At 37.9% G+C, this 24,223-nt stretch overlaps 3 protein-coding genes across 3 annotated transcripts; 2 read left to right on the top strand and 1 right to left on the bottom strand.

Annotated features, from left to right (window-relative positions):
• Positions 1-1,271: 1,271 nt before the first annotated feature.
• LOC144645189 (ribonuclease H1-like) lies at positions 1,272-6,073 on the top strand. Its single transcript, XM_078504676.1, has 7 exons — positions 1,272-1,435; positions 1,936-2,074; positions 3,176-3,453; positions 3,599-3,653; positions 4,869-4,953; positions 5,052-5,176; positions 5,514-6,073. Exons 1-7 carry the CDS (start codon positions 1,332-1,334, stop codon positions 5,589-5,591), a joined length of 864 nt encoding a protein of 287 aa, XP_078360802.1. The 5' UTR covers positions 1,272-1,331; the 3' UTR covers positions 5,592-6,073.
• A 3,309-nt stretch (positions 6,074-9,382) lies between these two features.
• On the top strand, positions 9,383-12,817 carry LOC144645225 (elongin-C-like). Its single transcript, XM_078504724.1, has 4 exons — positions 9,383-9,510; positions 11,150-11,327; positions 11,471-11,519; positions 11,977-12,817. The coding sequence occupies exons 2-4, from the start codon at positions 11,150-11,152 to the stop codon at positions 12,116-12,118; spliced, it is 369 nt and encodes a 122-aa protein (XP_078360850.1). The 5' UTR covers positions 9,383-9,510; the 3' UTR covers positions 12,119-12,817.
• A 1,574-nt stretch (positions 12,818-14,391) lies between these two features.
• Positions 14,392-22,541, bottom strand: LOC144645163 (O(6)-methylguanine-induced apoptosis 2-like). Its single transcript, XM_078504645.1, is given in 12 exon segments — positions 14,392-15,128; positions 15,682-15,875; positions 16,900-17,077; positions 17,461-17,513; positions 17,653-17,720; positions 18,574-18,646; positions 18,967-19,024; positions 19,749-19,794; positions 21,022-21,050; positions 21,053-21,119; positions 21,708-21,826; positions 22,388-22,541. Coding segments are annotated over 12 exon segments (1,032 nt in total). The 5' UTR covers positions 22,467-22,541; the 3' UTR covers positions 14,392-15,060.
• Positions 22,542-24,223: the final 1,682 nt, after the last annotated feature.

Below are 24,223 nucleotides of genomic sequence, written 5' to 3'. Positions count from 1 at the left end.
TTTTTTTTTTGGGGGGGGGGTTATTTTTGGTCCTGGGATTTTTTTGGGTAATGTCGGAAGACTTAGGGATTTTTTTGGGTCCTGAGTTTTGCCTTCATTCGATCATCCCCGTCATTTACAAGCCGGAGTACCCCCCTGGGGGCCAAGGGTGGGGATGGGAACTAAAAATAAAGGTGTGAGAAATTGGAAGTGCAGCTTCTCCCATATTTTCTCAAAAAAAAAAAAGATGGTCAGGTCCACATGCGATTCAGAGCTCAAAAAACTCATGCCGCTTTCTCAGCCAATCAGAAGTAAAACCAAAACCAGTCATAATTCGATCAGCGTACAATTTTCCTGCGCTTTGTGCTGGCTACATGTATTAGCTTTGAGTTTTCATTGGATCACTGGATTGTCTGTGTCCTTTTTGATTGGCCAGAGTGATTACCCCGGTTTTGGTTTGATAAACTGCTCTAAATGTGTAATTTCATAAACCTTAACTGGTTACTAGGACTAAAGTACCTCGGGGGGGGGGGGGGGGGCTTGTTTCCCAAAATGCCTAGATACGGGTATGTGCTTCCCAATGGGGTCATGATTTTGGGCTCCTGATCTAGGACAGTGTAACAGTGTATCCATTTTAGAGATGATTCCAAGAACAGGATATGATATTTCAAACGCATGACAGTTTCAAATCTCAGCAGACAAAACGGATGTAAAAAATTGACCTGTTTCTAGAACAGGGTATCATTTTCAATGAAGATTCTTTCTTCATGGGGTGCTACTTTGGAGACCCAGGCGGCACATACCCACCCAAAACATACCTGAGTACCACCCTCCCTCCCCCTCCCCCCGCCCCAATCCCCGGATGTAGGACTAAGTATTCGGATCAATTTGGGCTATACTGCCGAATAAACCCAACGTATTTGAATCTTATCTTATCCCTCGATCTTCAAAATGTTCCGACTCGGTTCTCATTTGCGGAGTATTCTGCATATAAACGCGGGAAATACACTGAATACAAATTGCCGAAAACACGCACTCAGTATTTTGCAAAAAACGCAACGCACCTTATCACGAATCGCCTCTTTTTTCCGCTCCATTGTTCTTTCACTGTTCATAACAAGCTTGCAGCCGTTTGACTAACAGAGATTAGTTATTTTAGATCGATTTTTGATGTCAAACTTTTCCCATATTCCACAGTTGCGCGCAGATTGACAAAAATCGCCAGGCGTCACCTATTGCCTGTTTGAGACTGGAAACTAGTGGGTGGTTACCCAGTCACTCTTCGCGCCATTTTGAACAAATGTTGTTTTGTTCGTTTGTTCACTCGGACATGTTTTAGGATTTGGCTGTTCATGCTCTCTAAACTACAGAACATTTTGAAAGCCTTGAAAATGGGACGAAAGGGTGGCTATTATGCCGTGCGTACTGGAAGGAAAACAGGAATATTTCAAACATGGTATATAAATTAATTTTCCTTTCAAACGTTATAATCTCGGTCAGTTTCGTTCATGTCATTATATTTCTAAGGAATCAATTCTCTGTCGACGTAAGGTGTTTTATTTTTAAGGGGAAAGAAAGCATTTAAAATGGGCTAGCATACTACCATTTCAAAGTTTTATGAAGGAGGATAGCTAAAACTGAAGGAGATTGAAACGGGATCCTAAATTTTATTTGCCGCGCGCCGCCATTGAACGAGTCGAACTGTGGACATGGAGTGAATTGAACAAGACCAAGGTTGCCGAGATAAATTTTCATAAATTTTTGAGCCTGGAAAATTATGGAAAAGTCGACAATCAAGAACTGAAAACTAGACTGTGTAGAATTTAGTTCGAGTGGCGGGGTATTCTTTAGTAAAGCCGAATTTCAGCGAAATGGTGCTATCTTGTGAACTAGACTCTGTTCTTGGCTGGTTTCCTCGAGATATATAGAGAGAGTTAAATTTTGTTGTTGTTTCAGGGCTGAGTGTGAGAGTTATGTCAAAGGCTTTCCTGGTGCTCGGTATAAGAAGTTTTCCACAGAAGATGAGGCAGAAACTTTTGTATCAGGATCAGGAGCTGGGTCTTACTCTGGATATTCAACTGGTTCAGCTCCATATGTGAGTATTTGCACTACATACTGATTGAGAATGCCGGTCACCTCGCCACCAAGCGAAGTCACCTCGGCTCATGGATTAAAGAACGAGGAATATACCAGTTTTGGTGGCGAGTTGGTTGGTGGCGAGGTGACCGGATACCCTGATTGAAATGATTATAATTATGTGTGATAATAAGTTGTGTAATGGCATATAGGGTCTGGGTGCTTTCTATTCAAAGAAAAATTCTGGTTAAAATGTTCAAACATTTCCAGTGGGAAAATGGTACAGCATTTTCTGGTTGACTGCACTGTTCAGAAAAAAAATTTTGCTGACATTTTCAAAAAGAGTACAACCTAGCCTGAATGGTTCACATTTCAGAAATATAACAGTTGTCTGGATTTTTCAGTAACTCTCCCCAAGGATCAGGAGTTTCATTAAGTTTTGAAGTAGGAAGGTACCAAAAGAAGAGTAGGCGGGCAGAAAAAACATTTGAAGGGATTTTCTTTGTCATCAATTTCAAAGTAGGCGGGTATTGACTCTTGAGTATCCTGATACCGGTACCCAATCCTGGTCAGAATTTTTCTTCGATTTCCCCCTATTCGAAAATTCCTGGAAGTTTTTGTGGCCTGGAAAGCACCCATAATTTTCTCTCAATAGGTGCATGTATAACTTCTCTCATACTATTCTACCACTCTTCTCCTGCCTGACAAAAGATCAAGCAGTATTTTTAGTAAATCTCCATTGATGCGCTCGTAAAGATATTATTTTTTATCATCAAATAGCACAACACTCGGGTGTACTCTGAAAAGTTTGCCTAGTCAAGAACAGAAATAATTACTAACAGAAATAATAACTAACATGCCCAACACCTGATCGCTGTAGCTCTCCAAAGGTTTTTATAAACTCTCTACCTGGTATTTTACATGTAACATTGCATTATAGTCCACATGTCTCAAGGCTTCTCTTCTCTTGTAAGATTATCAATCAGTGGATATTGCTCTAAACTTAGGTATTTTCTTCCTTTGTGGGTCATAAAAACAGACTTGGGAAACTATTTATTACTGTTATCAATTGATTGTAGTCTTAAAGTGACAATGCTGTTAATATTATTATCTTTAACAGGAAAGTAGGAAAAGAACCTTCTATGAGATGTCCGATAACAATACCAATGATAACACTTATACCAGTGGCTATTCCAGCTACTCTAACCCAAGAGGAACTAAGTACTATAAACCAAGTTCAAGCTGGACCAGTTGGTCGTCCTCTTCTTCATCTTCAAGTGATGAGGCCTCCTCTTCAGCTAGTCGGCCTGTGGTTTATACTGATGGCTGCTGCACTCAGAATGGTAGAAATGGTGCCAGGGCTGGCATTGGTGTTTATTGGGGCCCTGACAATACCAGGTACAAGTTACATGTAAATGTTCTTATATCGAAATACAGAATTTTCCTTTCTGGTGCAGGTTTATGTATGTTACATGGTTATCAACATATCATGGAAAAAATTTCCCAAGTTGAGGAACATGACACTTTTTTTGATTTTTTCAAGGAATGTAAGTGATCGTCTTGAAGGAGAACAGACCAACCAAAGAGCTGAAATAATGGTAGGCACTCAGTTATAATTATTATGATCATCATCGTCATCATTGTTATTATCGTTGTCATTATCATTATTGTTAGAGCAGGTTTCAATTGAGTGTCGTAAAACCAAAACCAAAGTAATTACTCTGGCCAATCACAAAGGACACAGACAAACCAGTGAACCAATCAAAACTCCAAGCAAAAATTACATGTAGCCAGCACGAAGCGCGGGAAAACCTGCGCAAGCAAGTCACGATTGGTTTTGGTTTAACTCCTGATTGGCTGAGAAAGTGGCGCGAAATTTTTAAACCAATCACTAAGCGTAGTAATGCAAAACCAAAGCAAATGCAAATATCTTTCGACACTCAAGTGAAAACCGCTCTATCATAGTTATTATTAGTCCATCAGCCATTTCGCAGTCTGCAATACCCAATGAGATCTTGCATGTGGAAGGCAATTCTAGTGGCATGCCCTTTGTAGTTCAGTGTTGTAGCAGACTTTGTAAGTTTGTAATTCTACTGGTCCTCTGGTGTAGGAGGTGTTAAAATTGTTCCTGGGACTAGAGGTATTGTTCCTGTCGTTTGTTCTTTTGTTCTCTCTAAGGGTATTCATGTGAGATGCCCTGTGAAAAATGCAATCTGACATAAATTGCTTACTTAGTTTATGTTATAGCAAATCTTAAGGGAAATGGTCAAAACTGTTGTACCTGTTGTGGTTTAATTTTTTCTTTGGTTTAAAATTTTTCAAACCAGTTTGATTTTTATTTTTCATTGTCTTATGTCATTAACATAATCTGGAACAGAGGGAAATAAAAATCAAACTGGTTTGAAAAATTTTAAACCAAAGAAAAAATTAAACCACAACATACCCATACAGGACCCACCACTCTGCAAACAGACTGGTGGTTTCTTAATGTACCCTACCTTTCCCACCTTAAAATAATTATGGTGTCTTGTTTGTATAGCCCCCACTCTATCAGGAGTAGAAACTAAGAGAAAGATTCAAACCTCCTTGTGCTATGTCTCCCGCAATACAAGCTCCATGCACACTGAATATGAAAGTCTCAACTTGAATTTTGAGGCCAATAAATTTTGTCCATTTGGCTAATCCAACTGGTGGTGTCTTGCATAGCCCCCTACCCCTACACAAGGTGGGTCTTCGTCGAGTACACTTGTTATGACCACTTCCCTTAGAGTTTTTTTTTTCTTATTTTTTTTTCTTAATTTTTTTTTTTTCAGGCTGCTGTCAAGGCTCTTGAGACAGCTAAGGATTTGGGATATAAATCATTAGAAATCAAGACTGATAGCAAGTACACTATAAATGGTAAAATATTTCTGCAATTTGTGTTAAATCTGTTGATCTTAGTGCCATGGCCCATCACTTTCCTAATAGAATTGTTAATTCCATGCATTTATTATTAGGAGCTACAGATTGGTCTACAAGGTGGAAGAAGAATGGTTGGAAGACAATTAATGGAACAGAAGTGAAGAATAAGAATGAATTTCAGAAGCTGAATAAACTGTGTGATGAAATTGATGTTAAGTGGGTAAGTTTTGTAGCGCTCAAATGCCAGACATGCAGTTTACAGTGAAACCTAGATAATTATAAACAATTGAACAGAGTATCTATTTCAGAGACAAATGCGCAAAAGTTTCAAATTATCAACAGCCAAAACAGGGTGCTAAAGCTGGGTATCATTTTTAATGCAAATTCTTTCTAAAACGGGGTGCCACTTTGGAGACCCGGGGGCACACACCCACCCAATACATTCCATGACCCCCCCCCCCACTTCCCAGGGTAGCTGATAGCTGTTGCTGCAAGAGATTTGCTGACTAATCACTCTTTTGCCATTTGTTTGTTTGTTTTTGTTTTTGTTTTTATAGACTCATGTTCCAGGACATCAAGGTGTTGCAGGAAATGAAGCAGCAGACAGCCTTGCCCGAACAGGATCCAAAAAATAAAACAATGTAGCTTGGCTTGCAAAGCATAATACTTCAAAGTTTACATAATTTTGATAAGCCCTTGCCTTTGCTTACTACAGTTTGTCCATATTCATGTGCATTGTACAGACTTTGTATAATTTGTTTTTCTTGAATTTGATGTGTTGAAATTTAACACTCAAAAAGTGTTTAAATTAACATCTCTGAAAGAAATATATTGTTATTGTTTCTGTTTGGAGTTAAATATTTCATCAAAAAAGAAAAACTAAAAAAAATATTTATTGTTTAAAGAATCATTATTAATTATAACAATGACTTGAATCAAATAAACTAAGATTTTGTTTAAAATGAAATTAGTGATCAAACATCAAAAAGAATTTTTTGTAAGTTTTCTATTGCTTTTCCTTGTTGTTGGCTCTCTTTTAAAGAAGTCGGATCTTGAAAAGCTATAAGTGTGAAATAATTAGAGAAATGTAAATTGATTAAAGTATATTAGATTTATAGATTTATCTAAAAAAATATCATAATGAAGCAGATCTCTCTGACAGTTTTTAACCTGGCTCCCATGTTTGTAACTCCTGCCTCCCGCCCCTTTCCATAGCCTTTCTCTCCTCTTTGTCACATATCTATTGCAAAAAATAACAAAATGTTGCGAAATTTTGCGAAATTTTACTCCTACCCTCCCTTCTCCCGCTACCTGCCCCTTTTCCATCGCCCCCCTGTCCCCCTCCTCTTGAAAAATCAAGAGTGGAAAAATTATCCCTTCAGCAAAAAGTGGCCCAGACACTCCTCAAAGCGTTATTTTTCAGATCATCTTGCATTTCCCTTCCTCCTGCACTCCATCGCCTTCCAAGGAAGCTGCTGCAAAGATTAAATTAATCCTAAATTTAACACTTGTTCCCAAGTGAAACAATATCTAACAGCTAGTGCGTAATAGTCAAAAACAAAAGAAAACAATGAAATTAGTGCTGATAGTATGTAAAAGTGTAATAACTATTTCACGGGTTTAGTAAAATCACTCTATAGGGTGGGGGTTTAAGAACCTTCGCAGCATACCCCTATTCAAAATTTATGGGAGTACCCCCCTCCCCCGGGGAAGAGACCATGTAAAGGGTCTTGCCCAGAAACATCATTATTTTATTAGCTACTTTAGAACTACAATTTTGCAACAAATAACGTGGTAGGGCGAGGAGACCACCAAGCAAAAAATAACCAAATTTTAGTTGTGGATGTGTGGCTAATGTGGTAATGCACATAATGTGGAAGTATGCTAAGCTATAGTAAACCTCTGCCCCCCCCCCCCCCTCAAAAGTAATCAAGTGGAAGCTGAACCCTCCCTCCCCCCTAGGCATAAATAGATTGTGCTCGGCAACTTTTGAGCAACTTTTAGCGTTTTGAGCAACTTTTTGTAGTACCAGCAACCTAGGGCAACTTTTGCCTTCCTTGGCAACTTTTGAGCAACAAATTGATATGAAACCGATCCAAGCCATAAAAGGTCCTTTCATTTCGAAGGATTTTACTAAAACTGGTTTTGTCAAAACTGATTTTATTAAAACTAAGGAATAAAATGACAATAAAATGACAGCGGCTATCTATCTAACGGGCGCTTAAATCCAGCGGTTATTCGCTGCAACATAGAGCCTGCCGCAGGCCATCTTGGTATTTGCTGAAGTGCGAGTCACTTATGACATCGCAATCAGATGAAATTTCAGACGAGGAAAATGGAAATAATTCAGACATTGACCCCATTGAGGTTGTCATAGACGCTGGGGCAACTCTTAGTAAACCCGCAAGCGTTTTGAGTATTTATCTAAGACAAAACGACTCTAGAAAGCAAGCAACTTTTCTAAATTTTGGTGGCAACTTTTTGATATTTGAGCAACTTTAGAGCAACTTTTGGGTATATTGTGAAGCAACTTTTCCTGAATTTACTAGCACAATCTATTCATGCCTACTCCCCCCCCCCCCCTCCCCCCCCCCCCCCCAAAAAAAAATATGTCAGCAAATTGGTTCTTTCAATTTTTAACCACGAACTAAGAAGTTTTTGCTTGGTAACTCAGAACTTTCAGGAAAAAAATTAGCGTAATGATGAGTACATATATGCCATGCCAGACAATATCGGGAAAAAAATTACGAGAAAGCCTAAATGTTTAGGTCGAAACTTCATACACGTCCAAGTCTCGCCCCCACACCATATGGAACGGACCACTTTTTGGGGGTGGACGGTATGAAAATTATTGAAAAAAGTTGTTTATTTTGCAGCGCCTAGAAAGACAAAATAAATTGTTTTTAAAAAAAGTTACTAGTAAACTGTTTGCAGAGGTGCATAAACTAAAAATAAGTGTGTGCAGAGGAAAATTTTTCATACCCCCTCGGTTAAGTCAAAAATACATATTATTTTCTAAACATAATTTTAATTTTAATCAATAATTTATATATGCTAATGATAGAAGTCTTAAGGTCGCGGGGGATACCAACAGCATGAATAAATTCATGAAGGGAAATTTTGCTTGACCTGCATCTTTTAAAACGCTTATTTCTCAGCTGTTATGGGTGCGATTAAGCTCAAAGTTTACAGAGTCATAAAGAAATGATGAAAGATTGTGAATGTCATCTTTTATTTGGTAGATTGCATTTAACGGCGATGTTATAGCCTCGTTAGTGCCAAATTGGGAAAAACATGATTTTGTGGCAGAGTTTGCGGAACGAGTAGGAGACAGCACACTGTGATCTTGTCAAAAACTAATCAGTCAATACCTCTAGAGTGTCATAACAGAAGCGGATTTTTTAATTTAAAGTTTGCCAGCAAGTTATGGCGGTTTAAGTGCGCAAATTCGAATTTAATGTCTTCTACCTCTTTCTAAAAGCTCTCTTTTAAAATTCCGCTTCTGTTATGACACACTACAGTATTCATAGTTTACCTATCTGCAGTGGCAAATCATGAAGTTCTGTATCCATGCTGTATTCTCTGCCACAAAATTGTCGGAAAAGTCCAAACTTTGAGATTTCCGAAGGTGTCCCGACCTAAATACGATCATTTTGCCAAGGAGAGATCTAATTATGGTAATTATATTCCACGCTTTTATCGTGAGAACAATGCGTTTTTAAAAAGGACAAGATTGTTTATGCCGAATATTTTTGTGATTACTCTGAGTTGCAGAAATATTCAAAGTTAAATGAAAATAATCTCAAAGACTTTCTACAATCCATATGAACGTAAACGAACAAACTGCACTGGGCCGCGAACAAAATGCTGCTAGTGTACTATCATGTCTCTACCGCATTAAGTTTTCTACGCAGTTCGATCAGCCTTGCAGTTTCACGTTTCATGTTTTATATGAACGTATATCGCTAAGTGTTGTTTTAAATTGGTTAAAATATCAAAGTAACAGGGATTTTTTACAAATCACGCGCACGCGCCCATATTTTTGTCCAGTCATAAATATCCCGTAAAGTTGTCGATGTCAGTCGTTGTACTTCGTGCATGCGCTTTACATAAATGCATAATGATGAGCCTAAGGTGTCCCCCGCGACCTTAAATTATCAAAAATCGAAATGGGGACAAATATACAAGCTTGGCCTCGGTTTCGGGGAAGTGGGAAAGCCAGTTTGACCACTTCCGTTCGGAACTGACTCAACCTGAAGGCGCCCAAGAGTTCCAGCCCTATTTCCGAGGGGTAATTTTGGGTAAATACACAGGTAAGATTTTTCTACGGTGGAGCCCGGGGTTATATGAAGACAAAAATTTCCCGCAATATTCGCTAGTTTCCAGGTCACACCTTTCTCATCGGAGGCAGACCGCGTAGAATCTGGGCTCTAGAAGTGAGATCAGGTTTATTCAGAAGCGTTGTGGTGGGAAAAGTTGAAGGGTTATTGTTCCGTTTTTTGACGTTTTTTGGCGAATTCGGCTTACGTCTGTGCAGCCTGAATACCCAGCGAGGTAAGTAAATGCATCTAGTCTTCTACTGAACGAATTTCTTTGCCCTTCTCGCTCGCCTTTGTTGTGTGTGTAAAATGCATTGTGCATGTTGTCGCTAAGCATGGTCGAAAAAGTTTCTCTTAAAACAATTTCCTGTCTTGCATTTGTGTAATAGAAGCTGAAGTGCCCTTTCAATTGTCGTTTAGATTAAATAATATCGTCGTTTTTGTGGTTGTATTTGAGCGATGCAGTTCGATTCGCTGCTGGACAAAATAATGTACCTAAGAAATGTTTATTTATTTCGCCGGCTTTTCTGTCAAATTAAATTGAAATGGTGCATTTTAACACATGAATTTTTTAAAACTTTTGTTGTGGAAAGAAAATTGCCGTACAGATATATGTACAATGTTATTTATGTCAAGTATTACATAAAGAACATACCAGTAAAGAATGATTAAGCTTAAGCTTAATAGTCACAGAACTATGGACAGCTTACAGTGCATGTATGTAAGCTTATAAGCTTATTTGTTGGAGAAATGAAATAATATTCAAAATAGTCAAGCCTACAATTTGTCTCATATCTAAATTGGGACTTCTTGTCCCATGTCAAAAAATGAAAATTACCCAATTTTAGCAAGAAGTTATTTGTGTACACTTGATGTAACAGAGCATAACTTTCACAAGACTGCACTAAACTAAGAAGTGAATAAACTGAGATCTTGTTTTTTGCAACCAAGATCTCGGTAATAAACCAGACTTGAAATCTTTCCTGTATAGAGTTAATAGGTCTAATCCCTTGTAGATTATATGCATGGCTTGTATATCAGAACTGCATAATCTCGGAAAGAATCATGGTACATTGAAATCAACAACAAGTTGCTTTGCGTAACAGAACTTTTGTGGTCTTGTTTTCATTACAGTACAATCCTGAGCAATATTACAGCGAAGCGCCCAAAAGTGTGACCACTTTTAATTTATTCACATTCTTTTGTGCAGATTTAATCCAATCAGAAGTCAACTGCAAGCTATCCACCGCTTTTGATTGGATTAACTCTGCACGAAAGAATGTGAATAAAGTAAAAGTGGTCACCCTTTTGGGCGCCTTGCTGTAAGTGCTTTGGGAATTGATTTTGTATTATTTAGGGAATCTTGGCTTTAAACCAGTTTTTTTTTCAAATCATAAGATAGTATTTGTGTAAAACTGTTTTAGAGGTTTGAAGTTGACAATTCTTTACATGGTTTGAATATCAGGCAGTTTGTTTCTGCTTTCCTGCATTTAAAATTCCAGCACACTACGGTAACCATATTTGTTTTTGCAAAGCTTGATTATGACATAAAGGGCAACATTAATGCAAAAGGCAGCAGTAAGAGATAAACAGTATCCGAGTATGTTTCTAATTGTGTTGAATGTTCATTTTGGCTTAATACAGTTTGACTGCCATGAAATCTTTTGCAGACTGCATATCCAGGGGTAACTTTGCAATGGACTAGCATCCCATCCAGGGGGGAGTAGAAATACTTCTAGCCGCTTAATGCTACAGAAACCAGGATAAGCTCCGGCCAGATGAGCCACTTGGCTTGACAGCAGGCTTTACCTTTTTACCTTATACTGATCCTACCATTCTCAACCTGATTGTTTTATTCTTTACCTTTAAAAAAGATGACAGACAGTGAGGACAAGAAGCTGGATGAAGGCCAATCAGAGCCAGTCTATGGAGGCTGCGAAGGACCAAATGCAATGTACGTGAAGCTGATCTCTAGTGACGACCATGAGTTCATCATCAACAGGGACTATGCCTTGACGTCAGGGACAATCAAAGCTATGTTGAGTGGTCCAGGTAAGACTGGGTACCATAGAACTTTCTGCAGGCTCTCAATACGATCTTTTTTAAGAATCAAAACTGTTTTCAGTATGTTCCATTGAAAGGTCACTGTCACTTCATTGATAAGACTCAATAATTTGCTTTGTTTACCTCAACAGGCCAGTTTTCTGAGAATGAAACCAATGAGGTTCACTTCAGAGAAATTCCGTAAGTATACTATAGCTCTAGTCATTTTATTTTAATTTATGATTTGTGATATTTTTACTGTGCTGTAATACTGCAAGTTTCTTGTTAGGAATTTTTTCTCAAATATTCATGTGATATATTATTTTAATGAATTGGCACTAATTTCTTTTACAACAGCACTTTATATGCCATGTTTTTATTTGGGTTTTTTTATGTTGCGCCCGACAGCAACTGCAGTAAAACCTTATCATAAAGCAATTCATTGTCCTGACTCAACTCATTGTTATAGTCATAATCAACTCAACACTTTTGGGGGAGCTAATTGTACTTTCTTCATGAATTTAACGTGCGGAAGCAATTGCTTTCCCAGATGGCGAATACCGTTAAAATTCAGTAAAGTTTCCATCCTTGCCATCTTTCTTGTACAATGTGGCTAATATTGACTGACAAGGAACTTACTTGTAACTTTCTATTTTAGTTCGCATGTGCTGGCCAAAGTGTGTACTTATTTCATGTACAAAGTACGATACACCAACAGCAGTACCGAGATTCCAGAATTTCCCATCGCCCCAGAGATCGCACTGGAGTTGCTGATGGCTGCAAATTTCCTGGATTGTTAAAGGTTTTCTGTTTTTGCAAAATTAATAATGGTTGCCAAAGCCGTTACTAATTAAGTGTTTGGTATTTTATTTTTGCTTTTGAATGTTGTTGCCACATCTATGACAATTGTCGTCTACAATGTAATATCTTTGCTAGAGACATGTTTTCAGTCATTATCCGAGAAATCAAAAAATAATAAATATTTCCTCAAGTTAACTTTGTTAGACACGGCAGTTTAAAACCTCCTGAATATTATACATTTTACAAATAAATACAAAGCAATTACCAAGAGAAACTTGCTGAGAATTATGTGTAATGCAAGTTAGCTAAAAAGTTTAAAACACTGTGTATACTTTATTTACTAGACTCCAGTGATAAGCTATTTACTTGTTACCTTGTCTTTTCATTAGGAAAAAAAACTGATTAATTGTTTCTCTGTCTAAAGATACATGTGATTTTAAGAGCAAAAAAATGTATAAAATTTAATTATTGCAAGTTAATGTTTTTGTCTTTTTTTAAGATTTGGAGTGTGCAAGATTTTATTAAGTAGCACGTATCAATAGCATGTGCAGGATAACATTATTTTGTATCAATACATGTACTTTTTGTTAGCTCAATTAGTTAATGTTTAATAAGTAAACCAAGGAACATCAGACTGGTTTTGTAAGATTTAAGTGCAAGAAAATGGTTTAGAAACAAAATAAAGGGATTGAAAAAGAGTTCTGTAATTGTTACACAACGGTAAGGGTTTCATTGAAAGTAATGTTTTATTGTTGGTTAACTAAACTTTCAATTTTTTTAGAGTCTTTTGTCTTGATTACTAATTGAATACACCATACCTTAAAATGCTAAGTACTAATAACATTGTTTAATATCTACACAAAAATGCATACATGTTATGTGGCCTTTAATTGAATTTTTAAGTAAGCATTTTGTCGGGAATCTCTGCCAGCAACTGCAAGCACATTCTAAATATCAAACAATCCTGAAATGAAACAATGCTGTTGGGTATTTATGAGTTTCTAACATAGGATTTTGACATATCCAGCATTCATACAGAGTCAGAAATTCTTGAAAAGGTGTGCAAATCTGCAAACTAGTTTTCCAAACCTGGACTACTGGCAGTAAGTCTGGTAAAAAAGTCTGGAAAATTTGCTAAAAGCTGCAACAAGTGCTAAATTGCTTTAGTGAAATCTTTCTCAACTAGTCAAATGTCGTACATTTTGTCTTAGCCAAGGTGTTCATTTGCAGAATCTTTAACCAGGGGCAGGTCCAGGATTTTTTAAAGGGATGGCTGTTATCATTTAATTTTTTAAATTGGGAATTAATTTTTGTTTACTGATTTAATTTAGGCCCAGGTTATTTATACGGGACAGGGGATGGTCATGGATGTTTGCAATTTTTTCACGTTTTCGCAGTGCCATTGTTCATATTTATAATCTCCCCCCCCCCCCCCCCGCAACCGAGATGCCCTGCCCTATCCCCTGACATTATTATTTCCTGTTTATGATGGTTACTCGACGTTTTGCAGGTTATGTTTTGGTTCTCTTGTTTGTTGATCTTTGTATTTCTGTTCTGGGCTCATAACCTTGTGTCAGGGTTACCTTGTGGAAAAAGTATGGAAAAAACCTTGCACTTTGCATACAAAAGTGCGTACAAATCTTGCATACCCTCAAAACTGAAATACAACCATGTGCTTGGCCAAGACTGTAGTAGCCTCAACACAGAGGCAGAGTAAATTTACATCAGCCTAGTCCCTGGGCACTCCGGGTTCCTAGGCCACATTGGTGGGAGGCGAGCGCCGGTTCACCACTGCGCCAACCCCATTCTGTGTGAGTGAGTGGTGTTACTAAAGCTTTCCATGGTCACCAAAACGAGAACACCAAGGGACTAGGCTGGATTTACATGTACATCCCCCCAAACTCAAATCTTGGTTTAAACTCCTTGCTCATAGGGGCTTGTGATTGGTAGCTGCTGCAATTCACTCGATTAAGAAGCTCTAAGGGCTGGGAGGTGTTGTACAGGCAAGGAACTGAAGTGAGTGTCTGCTTGGGGTAGATGTTGCCTTATGGGAGCTCTCTCGTAGGTCATGAGTGTGACTACCTATTAAAACAGACTTTGAGAAAGATGTGTCTTGGTGTTCATGTACAAGGAGTGTTTGCTTTAGGTTGTTTGAGGCAAGAAGCAGATGTTCAAGTGTCCCCTTGCTTATGGGTGCTGTCAGTTAGTGGAGATTTACTGCATTCTCATATCCACACACCGCATTCAATTGTATAACATCATACACATTAATGCAAATTCACACACAAATTGTCAGTAGTTTCATTAGTTTTATTTTCCAAACATTGTATTAACACTGTACATATTAAAAATTTCTATTTTATAAAAATATATATTTTAGTGTCAAATTATGTCAATGGAAAGGTTTCATTCTGCATCATATTGCATCCACAGACATAAAAGCTAGCATGACATTAACTGACTATTGTAAGTATTTGACTTGGGGAACAAAATGGCTTAAATTTTTGTGTTATTACAGAAAGCACTGTTGAATGTCAACAACCATGCTGTAACTCGCATCGTCAGATCTCTAACATCTCTGACATTAAATTTGATAATTTATATACTTGTACATGTAGTGTTTTTCGTTTTTCAGTATCCTTTATGTGCTACACACAAACCTGTACATATGAACAAGAACTTAATGTATGAGTGATGAATGTACAAGAAAAAAAAATACATTTGAAAATAAAGGCTTGACAAATGAGGCTTCTATAAGGTGAAATAAACACGGTATAAATTTAAATATTTACAGCTTCTACATTCTGTACATGTATGTAACTTTTATTCCTATTTCGATCAATAGTATTAATGTTAAATATTTTTTGCAATAATTTTGATTTAAGTCCATAGTCTGACAAATCTAGGTATAATAACTAGCTAACTCTAGGCAAATTGAAAGCTATATCCATCTTCCTTGTGAATTGTAGATGAACGTCTGTTTGCCATAATGCTGTGGTCGATAAGTCGCTGCAACAAATCAAAAAGATGAGACAAAACTGTTAAAAGCATGTAATGTTCATTTTGATAAATGAGATGGGACATGAGTAAGTGGTTGAAGAGAACTTTTAATTGGTGATTTGTCTTAGTTTGTAGTACTGTAGATGTATGGTAGTGTTGCAAAAACCATTGTACTTACTACTTTGGCTAGTAGAATTATATGAATTGTGATTAGATGTAGTTATTGTATATTGTGCTTTGAATCTTTTGTTTTACGTTAAATTTTATTTGGTGATTGCCAGTATTAAGTATACAATCTAGACTCATTTGAGCAAAGAATGACTTTTTAGTTGACCAATTTTAATAAACCATACAGTTATTCTTGAAACAAAAACTGTAGAGTGTTGGGTGAAAGATGTTCCCACTCAATATAGAAACCTGTACAACTGAAAGAGCAAGGGCTTCTTTCTGTAAAGCAGCCAGCTTCGAAACTTTGAATCACTAGTAGCGTGTAATTAGAAAGCTGGCCATGGCATGCATTTACGCATGAGTTGTTAATGTCTACTATGTTACCAGTACCTACCTGGCCCAGGGGCATCCTCCTCTCCAGGTGCCCCCCCTGTCCATCGACTTGTTGTTGAGACAAAGGCAGAACTTGACATGTAGTGTTTAGGGGGGCCTTCATAGTCAACCACATTGTAATGACCAGGACCCGGCATAGGCTCGAGAGGTGGGAGAGGCATTGCAGGTGCTGAGATACACAGGTAGTGCTTGTTACTGCATGATAAAGTAGGAACAAAAAGGTCAAATCTTTTTGCAGTGGTCAGGTACATGTAAGACCTTTGTAAACTTGGCCTGTGTCTTTTACATGTATTGTAGCTTTCCCTTAAGCTGAAGTGGTTTTCAATCTGTTTATAATTTTTTCATTTCCACTTATATAATAATTTTTTTTGGAATATAAAGGACCTGAATCTGGTTTCTGAGGGTTTCTTGTTTCCAATTCTGACACTTGATCGAGTTCAGCCTATAAGAGGTGGTTAATGGTTAAAGACTACTGCAAGGCCAGGTAGCAAGACTAAAATCTGTTCTACTGTAAACGCAATGTTTTCTTAGCCTCACAAATTAAAGGAATCAAGACTCCAAAACAGCATTGCAAAAAAATCTTAGACAGCAAGACCAGTGTAATATTTTGGCGAAAATTCTGTGAAAATATGCATAAATTTTTAATAGGCCATTTCCGAGTTACCCTCTGTCTCTGTTTCAAAACGAGTCTATGTGCGAAACCATTCATGTAAAAATTAATTTCACCTTCAGGTCCATTTTCATGCAAATCAAACCCATTTTCATTTGAATGGTTTTGCACGTAGATTTATTTTGAAACAGAGGCAAAGGGTAACTTGGAAATGGCCTATTATTTTGTAGTTTTCTTGTGGTTTTATGTACAGTCAACGTACTCTCTCTTAACAGACACCTCTATAAGACGGACACCGGCCTCCATAAGATGGAAACCTGGTGATGGTCCCTGTCGATTTTCAGTCATTTTACAATAACCAAACTCCCTAGCACTATACAGTATATAAGGTGTCCGTCTTAGAGAGAGTTGACTGTAGTTTGCTTAGAAATGGACTGGATCATCCCAAATTCAAGTGATTCTGATACCAGTCAGTCATTAATTTTGGGCCTTCTGTACTAGCAAGCATCTTATGGAACCCAAAACCACATTTCTAATAACAAAAACCAGATTTAGGTTAGCAAAAAGGAATGCCACCAGTAGCCAAATTATCACTTGCACTGTACTCACTGAAATCCAGTCTGGTCCTTTGATTTTCGGAGGTCTACTTTCTCAAAAGGTTTATATGAGCCCGGCCCAGGGTATGGAACAGGGGACTGCATCATCTTTCTCTCTGTCGTGGACTTGAACGGCGCTGTGGCGATTTTTGGTGAATCTGTGACAAGCTTGTCGCTGATTGTGTAGTGACCTGGGTAAAAAAATACTAACTATGAACAAACCGAATTGTCAAAAAATTATAATGACAACACTTTATAATGAGCTAGTAAAGCTCACAGGGAGGCGGGATGGGGGGGGGGAGGGGTAGTCAGTGTCCTCCGTTGACCCAAAGCACCTGTGAGAGGTCAGTCATTGAAGCTCTCCCAGGGGTTTCAGGGATCATGGCCATGCATGGAAGCATATTAGGAAAATAAAACTGGGAACAGGGAACACTAAAATCAAAGGGAAAGTTTTAGCTGGGAACAGGGGAACACAAGGAAAATAATATTTTGTTGGGAACAAGGGGACATTGACCTCCCCCCCCCTTCCTGGGAGGAAGCAACAGTACGACAGGTACAGATTGATGTATCTTACATGGAGATGGTCCATAGCTTGCTCCAGCACTCCAGTCCTTTGATCTTTTGGATCTAAAAAAAATGAAAAAAATACTCATAATTTTCCTGCTATTTTCTGGAATCTACATTGTATTTGAGCAACAAGGGAAATTTTGCCTGGAGTTACAAACAACCATTGTAACAAAATATAACAACATCTAAGTTTTCTTACTTTGATTGAAATGCAGCACAAGCTGCAACATTATTGTCGTAAACAACTCTTCCTGTAGTTCGACCAATCTGTTACAAAGGAAGTAAAAAATATTAAATTTGAAAAAATAATGTGGCCATTACATGTACATCTTTCATGGAGTAAAGTACTGTGTGGTTCTAGGTAATATCCATACCCACCTCACGGAAGGTCATTAGAAATTCCAAGGGGGTAGGGGAATCTCAAAAGCCAAAATATTTATAAATAAAAGGAAAGTAATGAAATTCCTAGAAAGGGTGGGGGGCTCAAACCAAAAAAACCTTTCTACAGGTCGGAAAGCTAGATCAGTATGGATATTTTCTGGAACAACACATTTTAACTACATGACTGTATTATTGATATGTCTTCCAAATTTGAGTTTTCCCTTTTTCTGCCATGGCAGGTTCTGCTCATTTAACTTGTTGATGCTATTTTGGATTTTGCAAGATAAACTTGTAGATTTCACGCTGCAACTTCTCAAGATTTACATTTGAGACTAATTCGGCTGTTAATTTGAAGATGTTAATTAAGGCAACTGAACTGTGCATAAATGTACTGTCAGTATAAAATTTATGGGAGATGCATGGTTTTTAGTCTCTTTTATCACATGCTGCATGTGAATTTTAAAGACGCCAACTTTCTTTCTATCAGAGAACTGCTTTCAAGGGTAATTTTGCTTACTGTAAAATATTTTCTTAAACAAAATGAGACAAAGCAATAATAATGGTTTCTCGCATTTTTAATCAAATGTAACATGTAATTATTTATTGATTTCCTTTTCTTCCCTCCTTTGATCTGCAGTTATCGCTTCTGTTTGGTCATGTCTTTTGCTACCACTCTACCAATTCAGTAGTTTTGTCATTCTTGTTAATATTTATCCAAAATAATCAAATAAGCACTTACCGAGTACTGATTAGGTGCTGGAAATTGTTCTTTTTTGTTATCTCTTTGGAGAGCAATTGGAAGATGAAAATTCCTACATGCGTTTAAACAAATAATAATTTTAATAAAGATTACAATAACAATGTTAATAAATTTATAATCACTATTAATATTTCTAAAACTACATCTAGAGTTTAATGATTACCAATGAAAAAGATCTCATTTATTCCACATAATCCAGGAAGTACTGTGAGTGACTAAATAAATGACTGTATGGCAGCAGTAAATTAAAAACAATAATTTGTGCATTAGCGTTATTAAATTTATTTAATACAACTGTTGCAACAGAACAACTATCAATACAACCTGCACAACAAATATAATTCTGTTCTTGAAATAATTTTGTCGCTGTACCTTGTAACAGTAGATTTGTTGAAGTCATGTTCCCTCCACATTGAGGGATCATAAAGACCTGAAAAAAAAAACATCTAATGATTTAATGTCGATCCACTCAATCATCAATAACAGCCACCACACTACTTAGCCCAAAAATTTTCTAGCCTTGGGCCAATGGAGAATAGTTCTGCTAGGCAAAAAAAACAAGGGCCCAGAGCCACTTGTTCCCCTACACAGGCTCTGCTGGCTAAGAGGGACAAGCATCTCTTGGGACAAGAATACTGTGCCTATGAATTTGTTGGCAACATATTTATTAACAAAAATTTCAGGTCCAAGGAAGGCCCGCAACCCTAATCTTGACAGTGACCAGCGGATTGCGTATTATGTGTCAGCGCCACGTTTATAAAAGGCTAGCTGCAAAGCCAAAGTGGAAAATTTTGTTCTTCCACCAAGAACGATCAGAATGCGAAAAATGTGTCAATCACAACAGTTTGTCGAAACACCGGAAGTTGAAATCTGTTTTTCAAGAACAATTAGAATACGAAACATAAGTCTTGGAATAATTGCCGTGAAAATGAGGTGACCTAGTTATTTGTTTTACTCTTCCACCATGAACGGTTACAATGCAAAAGGATCCGAAAATGTATCGTTCAAACAGGAAGTTGAGAATTTTTTCCTCTACATAGAAAGATTGGAATACGAAAACAAAAGTTTCTTGAGGCTGGCGCTTTATAACCTGTGGTTACCACTAGTACTATTATTAGTTGTGATCAGCAGTAAGTGTGGATTGTGTACTGTACCTGGGCCTGGACCTGTGTTCTTAACTCCTCTTGGGAAACGCCTTGCCTAAAAAAATTATCACAAAGTTTAAATCAGTTATTTTAAAGATCTTAAGCCTAATATACATGTACAAGTAGAGTAGCTATTTAAAACACTGGTCAAAATGTCTTGGGACACTTGAAACCAGGTGCAAATTAAAACACACTCTGCTAATAATTATAGTCTTAACCTAGTTAGATAACTAAAAGAAAGCTCAGGGGAATAACAGACTATTATTTTTAGTTGTACATCCCCCACCCTCTGAATCCCCCAAGAAACGTTTATTGTGATAAAAATGATTTGAATGCCTGACATCAACAATACACCACAGGAAGAGCGGAATAAAGATGCATCACTATTGGGGAGCTATTACATGTACCTAAGTGTCCCAAGAGTATCAACTAGGGTTGTGGTTACTTAATTACAGTTGTACAATAAGATGTAAAATACATGAAGTTGGCCACTTCAACAACCATCCACCATCCCCTATCTCCCCTCCCTCCCAAACCCTCTCCCTTCTGGAAGACTACTAAGGGGTTGCACTCTACAGTACTTAGCGGATCCAGACCTTCAGAAAAGTGGGGGGCCTGATCATCCAGACCCTGCAGTAAGAGGGGGCCCGCTATCAAAAAATACTTTTTCTCAGCCCTATGGGCCTCAATTTGGCTCTAGATCTATTGGCCATTCCAAAGTTGTGCAAGGGACTGGAGCGAGTTTCAGATTTTAAGCAACCGATAATCTGACATCACCACTTAAAAGATGATGGTGAGATTGGTCAATTGACCAAGTTTGGTGCTTTTAGGATGAACAGAGACGAAGTTATGGACCTTGGAACATGGCTCAAAATCCATACAAACATCTGAACCACATAAACTCTTAAAATTTTTATGATTTCTGTGATGCTCAAATAGTAGGTCTATGGCAGGATATTACAGCTGTCACAAAACTGATCAAAATCTTTAAAAGTTTATATGCTTTTGGGGGATGCTATCTTAAAATTAGAGAGGTTTGTATGGATTTTAGCCATGTTCCAAGGTCCATAACTTTGTTTCTGTTCATCCTCCTGTTCATCCTGTTTATCGATTGCTTAGAACTTGAAAACTCGCCCCAGTTCCCTGCGTAACTTCGGAATGGCCAATTGGGGTTGCCTTCCTGTGCCTTTTTATGAAAGTCAAAAATTTGAATTTGTAGTATTAGTTAGTCCCTAATTCTGAAGTTAGGCCCTGATTCTGAAGCCATTAATTTGATGCCAACCTTGGAAGCAAATCCACCAGAACCTTTTTAGAGAAGGAAGAACTTGCAGTTTCACTTGATTTCAGCTCTCCATAAGTCCCTGGTCCTGGGTTTGCAGTCTAAAGAAAAATAAAAAACTTTTTTATGTGTCACAAAACATTAATAGTTATTTTATAATCACAAAAATTCATTTTACTCTCCTTTCACCATATGGCAAAAGTCTTGAACAACTTCAACCTTGGTGGTTTTGGATAATTATGACATGAATTGCAGTCATTTTGCCTACGAGTGGATTCGCTAACGAGCAGTTCACTAACTTCTTAGGTCGATTCCCCTATGTCTAAAGTCTTTTGGCTAATGAACTGTAGGTTGTTTCGCCGCTGATGAGTACAATGGCTGATCAGGAAACAGCATTACAAACAACAATTTCCCGATTGATATATTCACCAGACATCGCACACACATCCCTAAGGCTTTGATAAACCATTTTCAACATAATGACTAAATTGAAAGGAGATCTAGAGTGAGTCAAATTTAATTTACCAACAGTAGGGTTAACCGTACAAATGTCCAGGTTTTATATATGTGCGATACCATGTGTGATAAGTCCATGTGTGTATGCGCATTATATCAAGATCAATAGTATGTGTACAGGACACCACACAAAATTAGGGATGCGCTCTCCTTCGTTGAATGCAATAACATACCACATTCATCCCTTCAAACCGTCTGGATCTTGAAAGGAAACCTTTTCTTTCTGAGTTGTCACTCACGATTGTCTGGTATTTACTTGGAATAGAAGCTGATGCTGCTGTCTTGCCATGACCTGTTGCACAATAATGAAATAATGCATCAGTAAGTCAAACTGTCATTGATTTTTCCAAAAATGCCACAGACTAAGATGAGAGAAACAGAATGATGTAATGCACTATGAAATTCTGAAAATAAACCCCAGCTAAGCTTATGACTTTTTCTTGCATTCATTTCTGGAGAGGGTATGTTTCTTTTTATTTTTTTTTTTGGGTGGAGGGCTGTTAATATTTCAAGGAGTCTAGTGTATTTTGAAAGGGGCTGCAAATATATAGGAAAGTAAAAACTTACTTGTAAACTACATAACAAATGAACACAATTTTTACTGCCTTCACATGAACATCAGGAAGGAGGATGGCGTTCATTTTATCTTGCACTTACCTTACCCCATAGAGTGGCATTAAACCCATTAGAACCGACAAGCTAAACACTGTTGATTGCATTTTCCAGATTTTCATTTGGGGATCGAACGCGTAATCTTGCGTTTTTCGTTGCTATTTATCGAAGGGAATCACTTCGATTTCCGTTTCATGGGATATAAATTTAATCATATATAGCGGATCGTCTAAATCTTTACCTTTGTGAATCCTTCCTGTCGTTATAGTCCCTCCAACAGCTCTTCGCTGTGGCTCTTCGACTTGTACGCTGTCCGCCATTTTGCTGTCTGACACCTGGTCGCCTTGGTAACATACCTCGCGCGCGCTGCTCGCTCCTCGGAACCAGGCCTTCTAAAGTCAAGTGGGTTACAACCATGGTCCCGAGAGTATACCGCCCACAGAAAAATGCAAGCAAAAATTTGATACAACAGGGTTTTAAGACAAGATCATTCAAAAAACATACGAAGTTATTGTATTGTATAATTAGTTATTCTACACCTTTAAAACCATTGTATTCCAACATTGAACATTGTTACACGCTTGTAAGTAGGCTAGAGTCGCTTGCTTTCATGTTTTCTTTATCGCAAGCTTGGAGTGCCTGTGCTCTCCAGTGAGCTCTATTTACAACCCTCTATTTTTTTCGTATGTTTCTTCAATCATTGATCTATGGATTATGCGCGTAAAGAATAGCGGAAAACTGGACGCGAGCGCAAAAGCGGAAATCTTTGCAACACTTGTTGCATCTTTTGTTGTTGTTGTTTCCGAGAAACGAAAAAAATCTTTCTAATTTTTTTTAAAACATTTTGATGCCTAGTTAATATTCCCCGAGGGTTGTAGACCGGGGAAAAGACGTAGCAAATATTTCCCTGAGGGTTGCGCGCCAGGGAAATAATTTTGGAAAAAAAATGTTCGTGGACAAGTATTGTCTCGTTTGTTTGACCAAACGCATAAAATTACAGCGTATAAAAAGTATAAAATACAGGCCACCCTATGATATCATAAAGCCTGCAGTCGAGCCAAGTGGCTCATCATGCCGGAGCTTATCCCGGTTTTAAATATTGTAACCGTCCATTTCCATTTTTACTTAGCTTTTTCAGCCCCTGAAGAAGGTAAGTTTTGTCTAACCGAAATATTGGGCATTATTTGCCTTTTTAGCTTCCGATCGTCTTGCATTTAGTTTATCGTTTTACTTTATATTGCTGATCCTGATCTACGCCAAGATCCGGCTTCACTTCGCTGCTGTTTGTACAAGTGGTCCTTTCATTATTTTGGTCTTTTGTAGCATAAAGCGGCTGGGAGTATTTCTGCTTCCCCCCCCCCCTCCCCTTGATGGAATGCTTGTCCATCGCATGGTTACCCCCCAGCATTAACTTCGCCGATACTCATTTATACAACTGGGTAAAGAGAAGCACTATGAGAGTAAAGTGTCTTGCCTGAGAACACAACGCAGTGCCCCAGCCAGGTCTCGAACCCGTGCCGCTCGATCCGGAGTCCGGCGCACTAACCATTAGGCCGCCGCGCCTCCCACCGTATTATATGCCTTTAATTATGAAAGAAATAGAAATTTACCGCTTTCTCTAGTAACTCTTAGCCAGCCTGTGTCCATCCCACTCGTCCCGATTTTTTTCTTGAGTACAGATGTAAATGCTACACGAAATTAAAGTACCAGCAACACGGTAAAATCGCTTTCAGCGCTCGCCTGCCGCCGCTTCACACAGATTTGGATTCAAAATCAACAGAATAGCCCCAACTGGTGTTTACCTCGCAAACTAAACAACACGCCCTTTCTAAAGACGTCAACTGAACTTTAAAACACATCGCATTGTAGGCTTTTTTTAATAATGTTCGCCCAAATCATAGAGGCAGAAATACTGTCACCAGTGAAACGGACACGTGGTTGATAAATACAAAAGTACGCGAGTTTTTATGGTTTGATTTTTGGCATCTTTTTTACGAGTCGTCGTTTCGAAATTAAAACCCATCAGTGATTAAAAACAAAGATGCAAATGAGCTCGCTGAAACAAAATAAAGAGAAT

The sequence above is a fragment of the Oculina patagonica genome, chromosome 3 (assembly GCF_052425735.1).
Source record: "Oculina patagonica isolate OP01 chromosome 3, crgOcupat, whole genome shotgun sequence".
Lineage (NCBI taxonomy): Eukaryota > Metazoa > Cnidaria > Anthozoa > Scleractinia > Oculinidae > Oculina > Oculina patagonica.
This window is presented reverse-complemented; position numbering and strand designations above follow the sequence as displayed.

Excerpts from the sequence above, each read along its gene's own strand:
- LOC144645189 (XM_078504676.1), top strand. The coding sequence starts at position 1,332 with ATGCTCTCTAAACTACAGAACATTTTGAAAGCCTTGAAAATGGGACGA. Across the intron at positions 2,075-3,175 it reads CAACTGGTTCAGCTCCATAT|GAAAGTAGGAAAAGAACCTT; the intron begins GTGAGTATTTGC and ends TATCTTTAACAG. Across the intron at positions 3,654-4,868 it reads ACCAAAGAGCTGAAATAATG|GCTGCTGTCAAGGCTCTTGA; the intron begins GTAGGCACTCAG and ends TTTTTTTTTCAG.
- LOC144645225 (XM_078504724.1), top strand. The coding sequence starts at position 11,150 with ATGACAGACAGTGAGGACAAGAAGCTGGATGAAGGCCAATCAGAGCCA. Across the intron at positions 11,328-11,470 it reads AGCTATGTTGAGTGGTCCAG|GCCAGTTTTCTGAGAATGAA; the intron begins GTAAGACTGGGT and ends TTACCTCAACAG. Across the intron at positions 11,520-11,976 it reads GTTCACTTCAGAGAAATTCC|TTCGCATGTGCTGGCCAAAG; the intron begins GTAAGTATACTA and ends TTTCTATTTTAG.